This window comes from Adelges cooleyi, unplaced genomic scaffold (genome assembly GCF_023614345.1).
Source record: "Adelges cooleyi isolate 19-005CV unplaced genomic scaffold, UGA_ACOO_1.1 ACOO_flye_CR_arks_rails_tigmint_CR_PRNA_108, whole genome shotgun sequence".
Taxonomy (NCBI): domain Eukaryota; kingdom Metazoa; phylum Arthropoda; class Insecta; order Hemiptera; family Adelgidae; genus Adelges; species Adelges cooleyi.
Genome location: NW_026095761.1, coordinates 2,715,236 through 2,731,606, shown reverse-complemented (window position 1 = coordinate 2,731,606; position 16,371 = coordinate 2,715,236). Strand labels below are relative to the sequence as shown.

The following is a 16,371-nucleotide window of genomic DNA, read 5'->3' as shown; positions in this document are numbered from 1 at the left end:
ATTGGAAAGTCAGTTTAATGTGAGATTTTATTCAAACATTTTAGTATCCTGTTTCTTTTTAAATTTTAAATAAACTATGTTATTTCTACTGACATAATTTTCATAAATAAAAGTACATTTTTTTTGTAGCTTTAAGTTCAATGGCCATACTAGTGACGCCAAAACAGTTGATATGTTGTAAAAGTCATCATAGGTACATCCAATGTGCATTATAAAAACTAAAATTACTGAACTTCGGTCATAGCCAATACATGAAGTATGCACCAATCAAGTCGATGGAATTAAAATTTAGTTCAGTTGTTATAAATCTGTATTAAAATAATAATTTCGGTCAAATATAATAATTACATTTGGTTTATCAAGATTTTTTTTCGGTTTCATTACTGTTTTTTTGATAATTAATATAAACAGTGATGCTCAGTTGAAAAAATAAGTTTCCAGTTGTGTTTTTTTTCTACCAGTCGTTACTCCGAGTAGAGGAGGGTTTCGGTTTGTTTACATTTTCAGCAATGTAATATTGCTTTAAAAGGGAGCGCACCATCTGGTTTTCATCTAACCTGTAGTAGTATATTGCAAAGAGTAACACGATTGAAATTGTTTTTTTTTTTTTTTAAAGAAACACACTGCAAAAGTTCAAGCGCCGCCTTAAGAGAAATGTCTTACGTTAAATGGATCACCTTGTATAGGTATTACGTGACCGTTTGTTGTTGTTGTGATCTTTCCGTCTTGTTTACGACCACGCGCGGCCTTCCCGACTGGATTATTATACAACCCCACGCTCAGATCGTGTGCACGAAACCTCAGGTAAGCAAGTAAGTAAGTATGCCAGGAAGTTTGTGCGCGCCTCTGGGCTACGGGCAAACGCCACCGGTCCCGTCTTCGGTCAGGTTTACCGCACACGTAATAGGAAGAACGTAAACGTTTACAAATATTATAACATGGTCGTTTTTTTTTTGTTTATAATAATATGCCAGAACCGCTTGTGGGACAATGCTGCACCCTGAAATTCCTTCAATGACGTCATTCTCAATAATCCTTGTTTGTGTAATAACCGATGGTATCATTTTACGGACAGGTTAGGTGCCGGCAACGTCTTGAGATTTCGCAATACAGACTATAACGTGTAAAGGTTCGGTGACACACTTGTCCTTTGGATACCGGTAATATTAATACTACTATAAGTACTTAATAGCATTATAATTTAACAGTATACCTACACTCGGACACCGATTTGGTGCTATATAATAGCGGTTATGTAAGCACTCTTTACGGCTTGTTTTGGGTAACTGAAGCTTGGCCATGGTTGTCTTAAATTTACCCACTACAATAGTTTTACCCGTCTAAGTAATTAGTGTTGAAAAGTGTGTTTTCAGAGCGTAGACTTCAACAAATAGTTGAAAGGCGTTGACTGTTGAGCAAACCACCTTAAAAAGTAGATTTTACAAACAAAACGACGGTTATATTTATATAATTATCATTGGCAAATTACTGAACTGTTGAGGCCTTAAAATAAATCTTAATGTGTTATTTTGTGTCATTGGAAAGTGAACGTTTATAACTTACCTATACTATACTTACGAAAAACAATGGTCTTAATTTTGTGTATTTCACAGGATTTTGTGCATATGAAAACGTTAGAAATTATTATGTTTTCGCCGCACTGAGAAAAAACATACATTTTGTTAAAATAGAAATCTTTAGAAAATACAATGAAAATTCGTCGAACCTGTTGCTTTTTAGTATAATTTTGTAATTCTGATGATGGCAAGATAATATTATAGAGTGACATGAATATTTAAAATTCTAACGATGAACAATAATAAGCTTGAATTATAGTTTTATGATAATACATACTATTTTTAAACGAATAAATGCATTATAGTATAGTATTATGTTTATTATATATTGTTGTATTTGTCTTTAATACTTCCTAGTTCGCCACAGGGGTTCTTTTTATAGTAAATTAACAGAGTGATATAATTTGCTGCCATGTGAAAGGATGACTGATAAACAGCTGATCTAGAAACGTTTAGTGTTGAATATAAAAAAATACAATAAGAGATCCGATCTGTGTTTGGATATTATTCAAAATAATATTATGCAACAAAATGTAGCTTGTTGTCGATCAGGGTCAAGTTTTTTGAAAGTTGAGGGTCATCGCATTTTTATTATTACAACAATAATTATATTAATTTATTCTAAAAAAAAAATATAAATATATGTGTATTTTAATATTATTAAGGGGTTTCTTATAATAATAATGATGTTATAGTCTGATTGTAATGTAAATCCAAGCGGAAAATACATATATATTTTTAAATTTCAAAATATACATTTAAAATATTTTAACTGCGCACACCAAATTAATATGTTATGGTATATTTTACGACTTAAGTACTTACACACATAAAAATAAACAAATTCAAAAGTTGTTTTTGTGATCATCCAAGTGTACATTGGATAGATGTTTAATTTTGTTCTTCAGACACCGATGATTATCTTATTAAATCTTTCTGGTCGTTTCATTTGTACATGTATGGCTTAACGTCGAAGACCGTTGTATTAACAATTTAACTAGGATGTATGTAATTTACTCGAATGAATCGGAAAGGACTTTCGATTTAATTGTTGTTCGACATGCTGTAGAGTAGTTATTAAAAAATTGACTATATGCCTATATTATTTTGTATGTTTTATATTTTGTATTTGAAATAGTCCCAATGGACGTGGTAGTACACGGAGGAAGTGCACGAGACAAGACGTGAATTAAAACCAATTGTAGGTATTAAGTAAATATACTATTTTAGGTAGTTATTATTTAATATTATTACTAGAAATATGCCATAATAATATGTATTTTATGTGCAACCACTGTGTGACTTGCATTTTATTATTTTTTCCTATTACATTATAATGTATCGAAATGTACAACGAACTAATCAAAGAGTAATAATATGTTTCTCGAGTGAGTGAAACGTAAGTTCTTCATTTTTGCTAACAACATATTTTGTTACTTTTTTAGTCTAGCGTTTAAGTCCCTCAAATAAAGTAAGTCCTTTAAACATGTAAACAGTAGATACTATGCCTTTTGAACTTGTGCTCAGCTCTGTGTAAAATTAACAAATTAATAACATTGTTAAGGTTACAAATCACAAGATTTACCATGTGATCGACAAAATCTATGAGGTAATATTTTATAAACTAATAGTTTTATTAATTTGAAATAAAAACAACTTAAAAAGTATTTGAAGTAAAAGACCCAGGGTCAAAAAATCTATCGAAATGCATTAGAGACTTTTTTCATTACTTTATCGACATGAGAAATTACATTGCGAAATGGCAAAAAGGTAAACGTACAAAGTAACGTACAACCTAACGTACTAAGCCTTAGTGACTTTTTTTTTTGTGACTTTGTGGTATTAGTTACTGCTAAATTCTTAAGCTAATTGCTTGATTCTTAGTATTCTGCCACTGGTCGAGAAAACACATTTGATGACAACGTTTTCACATTATATTGGACTGTATAAAATCAATGGCGCAATAATAATATAACATGGAAAATCCGTATTACATTTTATCACACTATCTAAATCCGACGGTGATAGCTATACCGTCTCGTTCGTCCAACGGGCAGCGACTGTAATATAATAATTAAATTTCTTTTTTTTTCTCGACATATTATTACATAATTTTTTTAAGCGTTTTACTCAAACATATCCTGTGATTTCGTAATGACAAACGATACGAAGAGACGACAAATAATTATTATTATCATACAAAACGGTATTGTTCGTCAAAAATTTAATTCTGCCCGGTATGGGCTTCTCTTGTACATCCATTCGATGTTTAAATACTTGGACATATAACATTGCCAAAAAAATGTATATGTGTGCACTCAAATTGCCTAAAAAAAAGCATAATTTGACTTCACCCATAATATAAAAATTATGATTGACATTGGTCAAAAGAATAACCCACAATTTATTTTAAGTCAAAAACCAAATGAATGTGATGAAAGGTGTAAGTTGAGTGATTCAAGTGATTTAAATTGTGATTGATATTTGATAGTTACTAGCCGCAAAACATTTTCTATGTTTTACAGGCCTGCGAATTGCTATTTTTTAATAATTTATACTTGAAATTTAGTACGAAATAGTTAAAAATATTGTTTTATTATCAGAAAATATATTTACAATCTATACAGTGAGTACAATAAGTAGATGCGGTAAACGTTATATACATGTCATTAAACAATTATCGTTAAAGGAAGACACTCGGCAGTATCACCCAGCTAGGAATTTATTAATTTGATTTGATTAATTGAATAGGAAGTTATTTTAGAAGGTCTCTGGGCCATCTTATTTCAAGTCTTCTGGGAGCGTTTTCAGGAAGGGAGATCGAGGAGAGTTTCTTTATTAGAGGATTAGAGTGGGAACTCGGATTTAAATGGAAATTTGAGTATAGAGAATTTGCTAACTGGTTGAGTGTTGGTACTCGGCGATTTTGAAAATTAAAGTGCGAAATTCAGAATTTTGAGGTATTGACTCGGTTCGTGGTTAGTGAATCACCCTGTACGCTGCGTGTACAGGTAGTGTACAAGCGATGACCTAAGCGCGGCATAAGACTTGCAGGAATCGACCTTATTAGTGCAGACATTGCGCGCACGTGCACCGACTACCGACTTGAAATGACCCAGTCGCTGTTGCGTAACACTCTGTATATACCTACCTACTAGTTACCGGTTTTTATCGGCGGTCGTAATGTTTATAATTTATATATATTTTTTTTTCGGTCACAACTATCATTATTATTATTATATTATAACACCTGACCGTTTAGAAAAAAAAGAAGCCGGTCATTAGCTTCGACAAAGTCGCATCATGCTCATTGCTCGTTTACAACACAACAACAACAATAATAATACCTCATAATCATAAAATGTGTAATTGCCGCGATACTGGTTCTGTTATTATTGTTGTGCAACAATTACCGGGATACCACCACTATCACAGACTGTATGGAAAACAGACAGCCAGCCACACATATATACATATAATTAACTAGATTGCTAACTAGTGATAACAAACCGAAGTCGACGTCCGCCGTTTTTGTGCGATTTATGTGTGTATAAAATAATACATGATGTATTTAATGTTATTCTGTGCTATCGACTTATAATTGTTATAAACATATTTTCACGTGACAAGGATTTAATTCTCACAGAGATGGCGAAAAATGGCAACTTCAATTATCTTTATTGACGGCATGTACACTTAGCAATTTAGTTTGTTGTATTTACATATCTGTGCCAATAACTCGCTCGGCCAAAAACAAAGGAAATGTTTAAGCGAAATCGAATGACTCGAGTGGCATATCTTGTCGATCACAAAATCGCACACGACGAGTAAAAAGTTGAAAAAATAATTAACACGGACATGTTATTGGGCTGGATACAAGAAATCGTAGGTGGCTATAGTCGCAGTGGCAGTTTTTGCGTTATATTTCAGAATTCAGCGAGTTCCCCTGCCTCGCTACCTAAAGGAGCAACAATTTCTTTCAGGTATCTTTTTTTATTGCAAATTTGGGTTTGGTTTTTTTTACTTACGATAACGATCGCGTTGAAACCCGCACAACCTTCGCGTGCGCATAATGTAGTAAAACAGAACAAAACGAAATTAAAACAATTACAAATACAGACCGTCGACGTGACGCAACGTCTTGGCTATGATGTCGGGCGGAAACAAAATCGGTTCCTCTCTGCGGACGTTTCCGAACGTGGCGCCATACAATGGTTTTTGTCGCGTCGTCTGAGAAAATTCACATCTCTGCCTACATTAACCTGTAGAAAGTGCACGAGAACAACAGCTGCAGCTGTGGCTAAATGAAAAACATACAAATCATATTATTACCTTCGAAGCGAGTGGATATCTTCTTTATGTTTCTGAACCCCCTTCCCGATATCGTCTTCTAAGCCACTAAGCCGATTTCTTCGTGTAGCAACTCTGTACATCGGACATCGTACCAGAAAGGTACTTAATTGGGCCAAAAATTAATAAAATCGAGAAAAATACCCCCAAAAAAAAATGCAATATTTTTCAACTTAAAATGACGATGCCCTATAACTTTTTCAAAAACAATAAAAACTTGTAATAAAAAATATTAGTTCCAAATTTCTTATTTGGTTTTTTTTTCTAATCGAATGGTGGAGCGGCACAATTGAAATTCGGAAATCGTGCAAATAAGAACCACCCTAATGCTCGTATAAATTATACCCGAGACATTTTTGTCAAGCCAACTCTGTGAATACTATACCGGAAATTAGTTCTAGAAATAGCTCCGCTAGAAGACACGGACTGACACTTATCAACATTTTGTTCTGAACCGTGTCGCATAAAACAGACCTGTTTAAATGCATTTGCAAAAGATGGCAGTCGGAACACATACATATAAATCCATATTTTTACAATAATAGGATCACATGTACTAATGTACTTTTGTATCTACTTCGACCGCGGGAGTTGGCGAAAAAAAACCGCAATGTTTTTAGCGAAAACAGCGGCAGTAATGGTGCCCCAGAGCAAACCGCAGTAGAATTATAACGTCTTTTAACATTGTAAAGAACACATTATAGCCGATTGACCTCCTCAAGTTTGTCGATTACTCAGCGGTTTAACTTGGTCCATTGTACGTGCCGCGGCGGCGTTTTATACAATACCGTATATTAATAATAATATTATTATTATTATTATACCACGTACCTACCCGCGAACAAAATTAAAAGAATAAATAAATAACAAAAAAAAAAACACTATAGGGCCCGGAGTGCCGGCAAAGTCATCAAGGGTATTGATCAGCCACGCGGTCTCATTATGTCGTTAACAGCTGTAGCCAAAGTGTTATTGATCGCCACCGTCTAGCTATTATAATACTGTTATTTAGCAGCTACTGTTGCACATTTCTCGTCGCTCTGCCCGAGGTTCGGTTTTGGGTATCTGTAGGTTATTTGTTGTGTCGGTGTGACAAACCAACAGTAGAAAATGCATACTATAAACACTACCGCATTCAATCGTCGAAGAATCGTGTTGTATAATCGAGAAGAATAATTGAATACTTTTTTTGGTCGTTGTCTCATTACGTTCAATTAGAAAATACAATTTTTTTTTTTTTTTGTCAAGTCTTCGCCAGCCGCTGCGTATAACAATAAGTATGTTTTATAATAGGTTGGCCAAATTAATTAACAACCATCAGATGGAATACCGTATACGTTCGATTGGTATTGAGTAAGACCTACCTGAGTTGTAAAAATCAATGTTGTCGGATAAACAATTGAACTCGAATAAATTCCAAAGCATAAAAACTATTAGTAAAATCAATAAAAATATTTTCGCTTGAATATACAAAAGTTTGTGTACTGGACAACGTGTTAGCTCGTAGGAAATATCTTCAACTCGACAAATTCTCATTAAACACATATTTTTAAATGTTTTAGTTCATAAAAAAAAGCGAGTCAATAAATCAAAAACAAAATTAATACATTTTTATCCGCATGCGCTTGTATAGTTTGTGCTAAACTAATTTTTTTTTTTTTGTAGTTAGTTGTATTGTAATTATATTAATAGCAATAACGATCACAATTATTATTACTGCAATAAAAGCGAAACCGTTATTATATTATTATATTTTATAGTAATTTATTATAACGATAACAGCGCCGCATTGGCTAACAGTCCGTTTAAAACGGTGAACTTGGAGAAAACTATGTTAGATTATGTTCTCATGGAATCACAACGACCCTGTTCGCTCTCGCTTTTCGTTTCCCATCGGTCATTAGGTATATATAGCTTCTTCTTTATGGCTAGTACTTATCATAATATTATATAGTTTTTAACTCCACGGTTTCACTAGTAAGCAAATGGGTTATCACCGACTGCCCATAATACATACAAGTGTACTATTATATTATATAATGCTGCGTAAGTATAATACGAAAAAAAAGTATGATGATTTTCTGTTTTTTTTTCTTTGTATTTAACACAAATTGTAGTTTTAAATTACTCCATTCGGAATAAAAAAAAAAAATTATATATGTACATATAGTATTCGGTGGCCAGTAACAGGGACAATAATGTATTATTTAAATATGTAAAGCTGCATAATAACAATTTACAACAGTTAGTGTTTTGATACGGTCTTTTTTTATTTTAACACAACGTGCCAACAGCGAAACGGTTAATGCACATAAAAACAATGGAAAAGTGATGTACTTCATTGTAAGGGAAACGTGTAGTTGTTGTCCGGTCTCGATTTTCAGAGTAATTAAAAATGTTATGCGCTGCAATAATTGTATAATGGTAGTGTATAAAATGGAATTTAGAAATACCAAGTCGTGAAAAAGGATAAAACTTCCATTATTATGCGGGCCAACCTTTTTCAGTATGCGAAACCCATTATTCTGTAAAATTGCTGTACCGTTTAAAATTTGTATTTAGCCATAATTGCCATACATTAGTATTGTACACAATTATCGTTAATTAAACAAATATATTTTATATTTTTCTTTATTCAAAGTAGTAAGTCGACTTACATCTTTCGGTGGTTCATTCACATCTCAATTATTAGTATTATTAATTTTTGAAAGACACGGCTCGGATGTATATTGACAAGATGTTTGGCTTTTCAAATGTCGTGTAAACGTATTAGCATCGACCGCTATTAACAATGTAGTAATACACTCATTTTCATCTGTATTTAAGAGCATCGGACACACTAATACGATTTTACTCGAGACAATTATTTCTGTCTAGACCGATCAGTCATCATAATAATAATATGTACTCGTATTGTGTCATGTGCTGAGAGCAGACTTCTCGCATTGATTTTGGTGAAATTTAATAATTCGTCGACGTCCACTGTCTTTATGGTCGTCGTTCTTCTTCTCCGAAGATATAATATGATCGTTTATTGAGGCCCATGTAAGAACGTCGTGCGGTTCTTACATGTTACACACAAATACAAAATAAAAACTCTAACCTAACCTAACCGTCCACGCGGTATCTTCGAAAACCGTTAGCTAATAATCGTATACTAACAATAGTATTATTTTTATTTAGAAAGGTGTAAAATATGGGTCAGCCTGTTTAGGGTTTATAATAACAACAATGATAGAATATTATATGTACATTTGGCGACAAGTCAACGGAATCGTTGTAAATTATTCGTTAATCCGGAAATACGAATGCCAACGGTATGACTTATGTAACAACGTGCGACTATATTATTTTTATCATAGTTTTGCATTGCAGTTGTTATATATAGATGTTGTACGGTCTAAATAAGACCGACGAGGACGTAACGATTGGGTTTTTATATTACAAAAAAATAAAAAACTTGTCGACCATAGAAGAAAAATACTATGAAAATAACTGGCAAAAAAAAAAAATACATCATATCATAACTGCCTAAATGTTAACTGAAAAACAGAAAATATAAACTAGCTTAGTTACTCTTTTGCGATGACATAAATTGTTAAATGTCTATTATTATGGTAAATGATAAAAATAATTTTAAAAAAAACCTACACATGTACCTAACTTAGAAAACGGTCAGTTATTAGTTATGCTCTGAAATATGACAATCAGTTTTTTAATTATATTTGTAAGTTAAAGCATCGGTGAAAAAGTAACTCGATAAGTCACTCATTGGAAAATAGTATCGTGGAAGTTATTGAATAACTACTTCGTAAAAACTACATTTGTAACTTTGTGAATAAAAGTAGTCACTAAAGTTTAGTCGGTTTAAACTAGCAAACATTTCCATTAAAACTTGTCAGTTTGTGGCTTACACAATTGGTGATCTATACCATTCTTTTCATATAAACTTGTTTTATAAGGCTGTATTTGCTTAGGGTAACATTTTTCGCCAATTTTTAATTAACATTTTAATTATATTCGCAATTAAATTAGTATCGATTAAATAGTAATTTTGGTAAGTTATAAGCTGCTAATGGGGAAAAAGGAACTTGAGAATTACAACTTTGTTATTACTAGTTACTAATTTTTTAAGTTGTTTAAATTGTTGCAAATAAGACATTGGCGCGTTTGTATTGTTATAAAGTTTATTTAACAAATACGATTATTGATTATTGCGGTTCAAGCAGTGTTTTCTAGTTAATATAATAGGAAAAAATGTTTCTTTGGGGAATTAAAAAAAAAAAAACGTTGATAATTCATCAAGCCGATTGGTGGTATTTTTAAAAGTGTCACGTTGGTCATTTGCATATGGCTACAAATCGATTGGCGTTGTAGAGAGCCGTGGGTCATGTTTTACAAATTTGGCGTGCGACCGGTCTCGCCTCGGGGTGCTTGTACTCTAAGTACTCGCGTTTTTGTATTGCTCGTTTTGTTTTGCCCAGAAACGATTTTCGTGAATACATTAAATCCCGTAAAATTTAATCAGACTCGGTAAAAGAAAGTAAAATAAAAAAAAAAAAGACTAACATAACCTTATGACGTTTTAAATATTATATTAGATGGAGAAATGATTATTAACGAGGCTCGATGAAACGCATTAGCGATTTGCAACATACTAATATTGAACGTAATATTTTAACATCTTATTCAGCCGATTGAATACATTTTGCATATACCAATAACGCTTATCGTTTGGATCTATCTAACCTGTAGAGATATAGGAAATCAGACAACGACTGGAAACGGAACTCTCAGGCCGGCTCTTAATATTATTCAGCATAATATGAAAATCTGAACGTTAAAAACCACTCTGACATCAAATCTAAATTATTATTTTAACATTTTTTTTCTTAAGCCTACACACGGTACATCACGTTGAAAATAGTTTGAAAAACTGTATTTTTACAAATTAAAAGCTAACAATCTGCAGTTAGATTCGGACACAAAGAAAATATTATATTATTTAAAACGGATGCGTTTTGGTCCTTTTGTTTCAAAATCATATTGTACTGTGTTATTTACGAATACTTAGGACTACTAAATATGATACTTTAGTACAATAGTGTTTAACAAGTTTCAAGTATCAATGAATAATGAATACAGTCGAACCGTTTATTTCCAAACGAATGTTAATGTTTTGATACATGTATCAAGATTCATGTATAAAAGTTGTTATGACATTGATACTTATATACAGTATCTTGTAACTGTAAACAAAAAGTTTCAATAGTATTTTTCGATATATAATATAAGTACTATAAAATATGAATGTGTTGAAGCTTTCATGGATTGTATTATCATGCGGATGAGTTTCAGATGTATCCATGTCCATAGTTTTAAGCCAACACTATGATTGATATTTTATTTGCAACGAAGGCAACGATTTTTTTTGTGTCTCGTAAAACTCAATCAATTTTTACAATTTTTTATTAAAAATTTTAGGAAACCGAGTTTTTTTTTTGTAAAATAATTCCCTAAAATGTTGTTTTAAAGAAAGCAATATAACTTAGCAAGTATTTTTTTTAGTTAATTAATCAAAAAGTTATACAATAAAAACTCAAGTAATTCAACGTTTTTTTGAATAAACAACAACTCAGCTTTTTATTGAATTTTACTGTATAAATTAACAATCTTGTATCCAAACTTTAAACTATTAAATAGTAATTGTTTTGTTTATTTGTATCTTATTTATCTATAACCATTGGGTGATTAATGTATGATATAATATGTTCTGCCTATTCTCAAAAGTCGTACACCGAAGGTAATATATTAGGTCAAAACTCTTAATTTGAAAAACTTTAACATCTTGTATAAATAAATACCTTGAAATTAAAAAAAATTTTTACAAAACTTATTTTTTAAGTCTTATACTTTTTCAAAAAATTTAATATTTTTTATTAACTTTTATTGTTTATTATAACTTTAAAAATTTTTGTGGGGAATTCTTTGGATATAACACTGTAAATTAAAAAACCAAAAAATTTCTTAAGAATAGGAGTACATTTTTTTATTGTGTATTGTAAATGTATTATTTTAGCGATGTTTTTGGATTAAAATTCTAAATTTATACTCGAGGAATGGTTTATTTTCATACATTATCGACACATTGTATTTAAAACACGTTCGGATTACGCATTATAACTTGTGTAACTTATAATATGTATTATTAATATTAAGCCCATTTACCAAATTGTATCATAAAATTAAAATAAATGTATTATTTAGTTTTAACGAACAGCCCAATTGATGGATTTTTTTAAAGTACGACATTTTAACAATGAAATGAATAAAAAAAATGTAATAACAAGATTGTGTAATGCGTGGCACACTTAAAGTACGCCCTCATTATTAAATTGAATAATAGTTCAACTGAATTGATGGCATATATTTTAGCTACTATGTACCTAGTAGGCAGTTATCATTATGGTTTTATGCAATGCACGGTATACCTTCCAAAACGGATTATGAAACGGCACGGGACATACCTGCAATAACATTTCTACAATCATAAGTATAAATAATACTTAAAGATTATCTGTGGCCAATTACATTAAGTGAGTCGGCACTTCAGAAAAAAACTACTTGTGATGTCATAGCAGTTCTTCATTGTCAAAAGAAAAATATGTAAAATAATCTTATAACGATTTTGAACGAATTAGGATAAGTAAAATTGTCTAAAAGAGATAAAAAACATCCTTTAAATTTTTTTAAACATAATATGCATTAGCGTTTTCAATGGCGAAACCGTGTCAAGACAAATTTTATTGTTAACATTTTTTTTTCTAGACTTTATTAAACAAATTTAAATTTGTGTTTTACTATTATGAAAGTACAAAAGTTTATAAATAACTAATTACTTACCTGTGTTTTGTAATACAATCTTATGCATTTAGTTTTATTGAATCTTCACAGCATTTTTGGTCCAGTTTAAGACATAGGTTCTCCTTCGCTCTCTTTTTCTCTCTTACATTATTTTCTCTGTTCAATTCAAAATATAATCTCATATCAACGTGTCCTCTTTTATCAATAAAGTATTCCTTATCGGTTGATTTTTCTATATTGTTGGGCCATTCTTTATCAGCTAATTGTATCCTTTATCAATGCAACGTCAATCAATATCAACGTTTCTATTACAAATTATCATCCGTTAATAGTTATAAGTTGGAGTTCTATCTTCTCTTAACTCATCGTCTTTTATTTTTTCCGATTATTATTCTATCGGTAATTTATAAACAACTAAAAATTAAAATTATGTGAATTCATATCAATGTTAATACTCACCATATAGAAACTGTTAATTATGTGTTGTTGTGTCTTCATTTTAATACCTCTACATATAGTTTAATTATAGCTACACCTAACTTGTGTTGCACAACACGTTGCCGGGTACTTAAACGACCATTGTGCTCTTACTGCGGGCAAGTGGTTTACCCGTTAATTAAGACTGTCGGTATATTGTGATAATATTCAAATTGCACAATAGCGCACTATACATATTCGAAATGCGCACAATCTTGATGACGATTTACAGTGCGATGCGAATCGAACAATAAGCCATTAGGTGTTATGTTATTAGGTACCAAGGTACGACACACGACCTATGGTAACCAATAATTATTAAAGCGTTGGCGGATAGGCATTGTTAATAATTATTATTATTATTGGTGTACATTGGTTTTCTGCGTGAGATGTAACCGTCGGTGTATCCGTAAAAACACGACCAAAATTTGTCATGTCCTACTTTTCGACTTTCGTTTTTCAAAACGATATGTCCAAAATAGTGATGGTACTATTTTAGCGTCTTAAAAAAACACAAAAACAAAACGAAACGCGCTCGTGGCCAGTATTTCGGCGACCTGATCAGATAATAACTATGACGATGCATAATAATATATATATATAGAATACAATAATTATTTTCGTATTCGTAACACATACTTACCTGATATGTCGACGGAATGTACCAGAGTTTTGGTCTACCGAATATACGGAACTGCGTTTTCTAGATGGCACGACTGATAACAGAGCGACTTATGGTCTTATCTTAAATGTACCAAGCAATGTGTTTTAATTCCACTCCGCTCGTGTCTGATATCGAGTACGGGCCGCCAGCACTTGAAAGAGTAGAAATTGTCCTATATCATATTAAATGGTGCCGACGTGCCATAGTGCGATTTAGCTGAAAATTAAAAACAGACGAAGCAATTGCTTTGACGATTGTGTGCTTACAATTTCCATAAAACAGACACTAAAGTGTAAAATCAAATAACAATAAACCTGCACATTTTAATTGCACGAAGTAAAATAATTGAGTAAACTATGGTCAAGGTGATCATTACATTTCCAACAGATTAAATCACTGGCAAAAACTTGGATGCGATCGAATAGAGAGTTAAAAGTGATTCAGTGAAATCAGTATATTACCAATAACAACTATCAACCATCAACAACCATATAAAACAATTTTTATTCATTAAATTAATTTTTATTACAATCAAATTATTAAATAAAATAAAGGGGCGTGAAATACGGCTGAGTACTGCATGCAGATAAAAGATATATCTACATTTTAGGTATTGTTATTTTATTTTCAAATATGAACCAGAATGTTTTTTTTCGTGCAATTATCCTTAGCATGCTAGTAATTGTAATAATAATGTTATTTTCCAACAAGGACAATGAACCTTAATTTATATGTCCATATTAGATTTTAAAACAAAAAATATTTGATAAAAATACGATTTATCTATTATAGAGTTGTATAAATAGAAGGTTACATTTTGTAGTATATTTACATTGAAGCGCACTGTTAGTCGATGTGAATTAGGTTAAAACTTTTATTTGTGTAATATTTTCTTTTTAAATCAATAGTATTGTAATTTTTATTTATATTTTAAATTAGACCAGGTACAATTTGTTTTTTAACGCTGACTACTAGTTTACAATCTATCAATTTTACAAACAAATATATACCTAAACACAGTTTTAATTATAAAATTATGTTTTATTTTATATTCAGTATGTTAATAGCATTTACTTTTGGAGACCTGAATATTAAACCAGTCTTCCGACCTAATCTTCCATCGGTATGTACCATTTTGTTAACTAACATATTATGTTCTTGTTCTTATTGGCTTCAAAATTTGTTCTATAGCAGAAGTCAATAATAATACAATTTTTGTACCTATTTAAAACAATATGTTAGTTATCAAAATATATAAATTTATATTAGTAATTTCTGTATTTTATACATGAACACGTTGTGTATTAATTTAGGGCCAGTACAAACTTATCTTTAGAGCAGTATATAAGTGCAGTACTACCAATCTTAATGAGACAATTCAACTTAACTTACATATTACCAAGACTTCGGAGCACGATACATCGTACGTGGGAAATATAACGTTATTAGAACCGCTCACCGACGAATTTGATGTGAGTATCCAACAAAGTTAAATTACTATTTATACATTATTATGGCCTACAGGATTAATAGGGTGCGATTTATTCGATGGTTTGTTACATATTATAGATTAACGTTAATATGGCTGTAATGGACAAAATTGGAGGATGGAAAGATAATGCTTACGTTTATACTTCAAAGAAGGGATGCACTTCTATTAAGGGATTTTACGGCGTAACATTTAGCACTTTCTTAGGTCTCGAACATGTAGAGTGTCCTGTTGGAAAGGTACGTTATCATCACTGATCGGTAAAATAATATTATATAATCAACAAAATATATGCATGTCAGTTTACTTATTTGCATTCTTAGTATTTACTGAGATAAACATTTTTTTAAACAATATTTTAATGTTTAGAAAAATTAATGATTGAATTTTAATATATTTTCTAGGGTATTTACAATGTTTTGTATGATACAAAGAATTATGAAAAAGGAAATTTTCCGAAAATATTTTTTTATGGAAAGTATAAATTAAAGTTATATTTTACTAACAAACATAATAAAATAAATGGTTGTTGTATTGCTGTAGTCGATATTGTAAGACCTTGGGAAATCTAAGGTATTAATAAATTGTTAAAAGAAATACTTAATACTAAACTACTAAAATATCATATTCATATGCTTAGCACTATTTCATTTATATACTAATATACCTTTATAAATATATCATGTTATTATTATGGTTTTTGCCTAAGACAAATTTTAAGTTTTTGAACAATTTTAAAATTATGTTTGACAGACTTTTTGATTATTGAAAAATGATTGCACTTTTAAAATAAATAATAATTTTATTTCTTGAAACAAAAAAACAGTATGAGACTTATTGTAAAAAACATGAATTCTTTAACTTATAATTAATCTTAACTTTTAGTTGAAATTTGTTTATCTTTTAAGATAAATTTGAAAGCTTTTCCGTTTAGAACAACATCGAGCTAA

General features: G+C 30.9%; 1 protein-coding gene across 1 annotated transcript; it reads left to right on the top strand.

Annotated features, from left to right (window-relative positions):
- The first annotated feature begins 3,172 nt into the window (after window positions 1–3,172).
- Window positions 3,173–16,371, top strand: LOC126840519 (uncharacterized). Its single transcript, XM_050576328.1, has 6 exons — window positions 3,173–3,186; window positions 14,989–15,055; window positions 15,246–15,404; window positions 15,502–15,660; window positions 15,826–15,899; window positions 16,356–16,371. The coding sequence occupies exons 1-6, from the start codon at window positions 3,182–3,184 to the stop codon at window positions 16,369–16,371; spliced, it is 480 nt and encodes a 159-aa protein (XP_050432285.1). The 5' UTR covers window positions 3,173–3,181.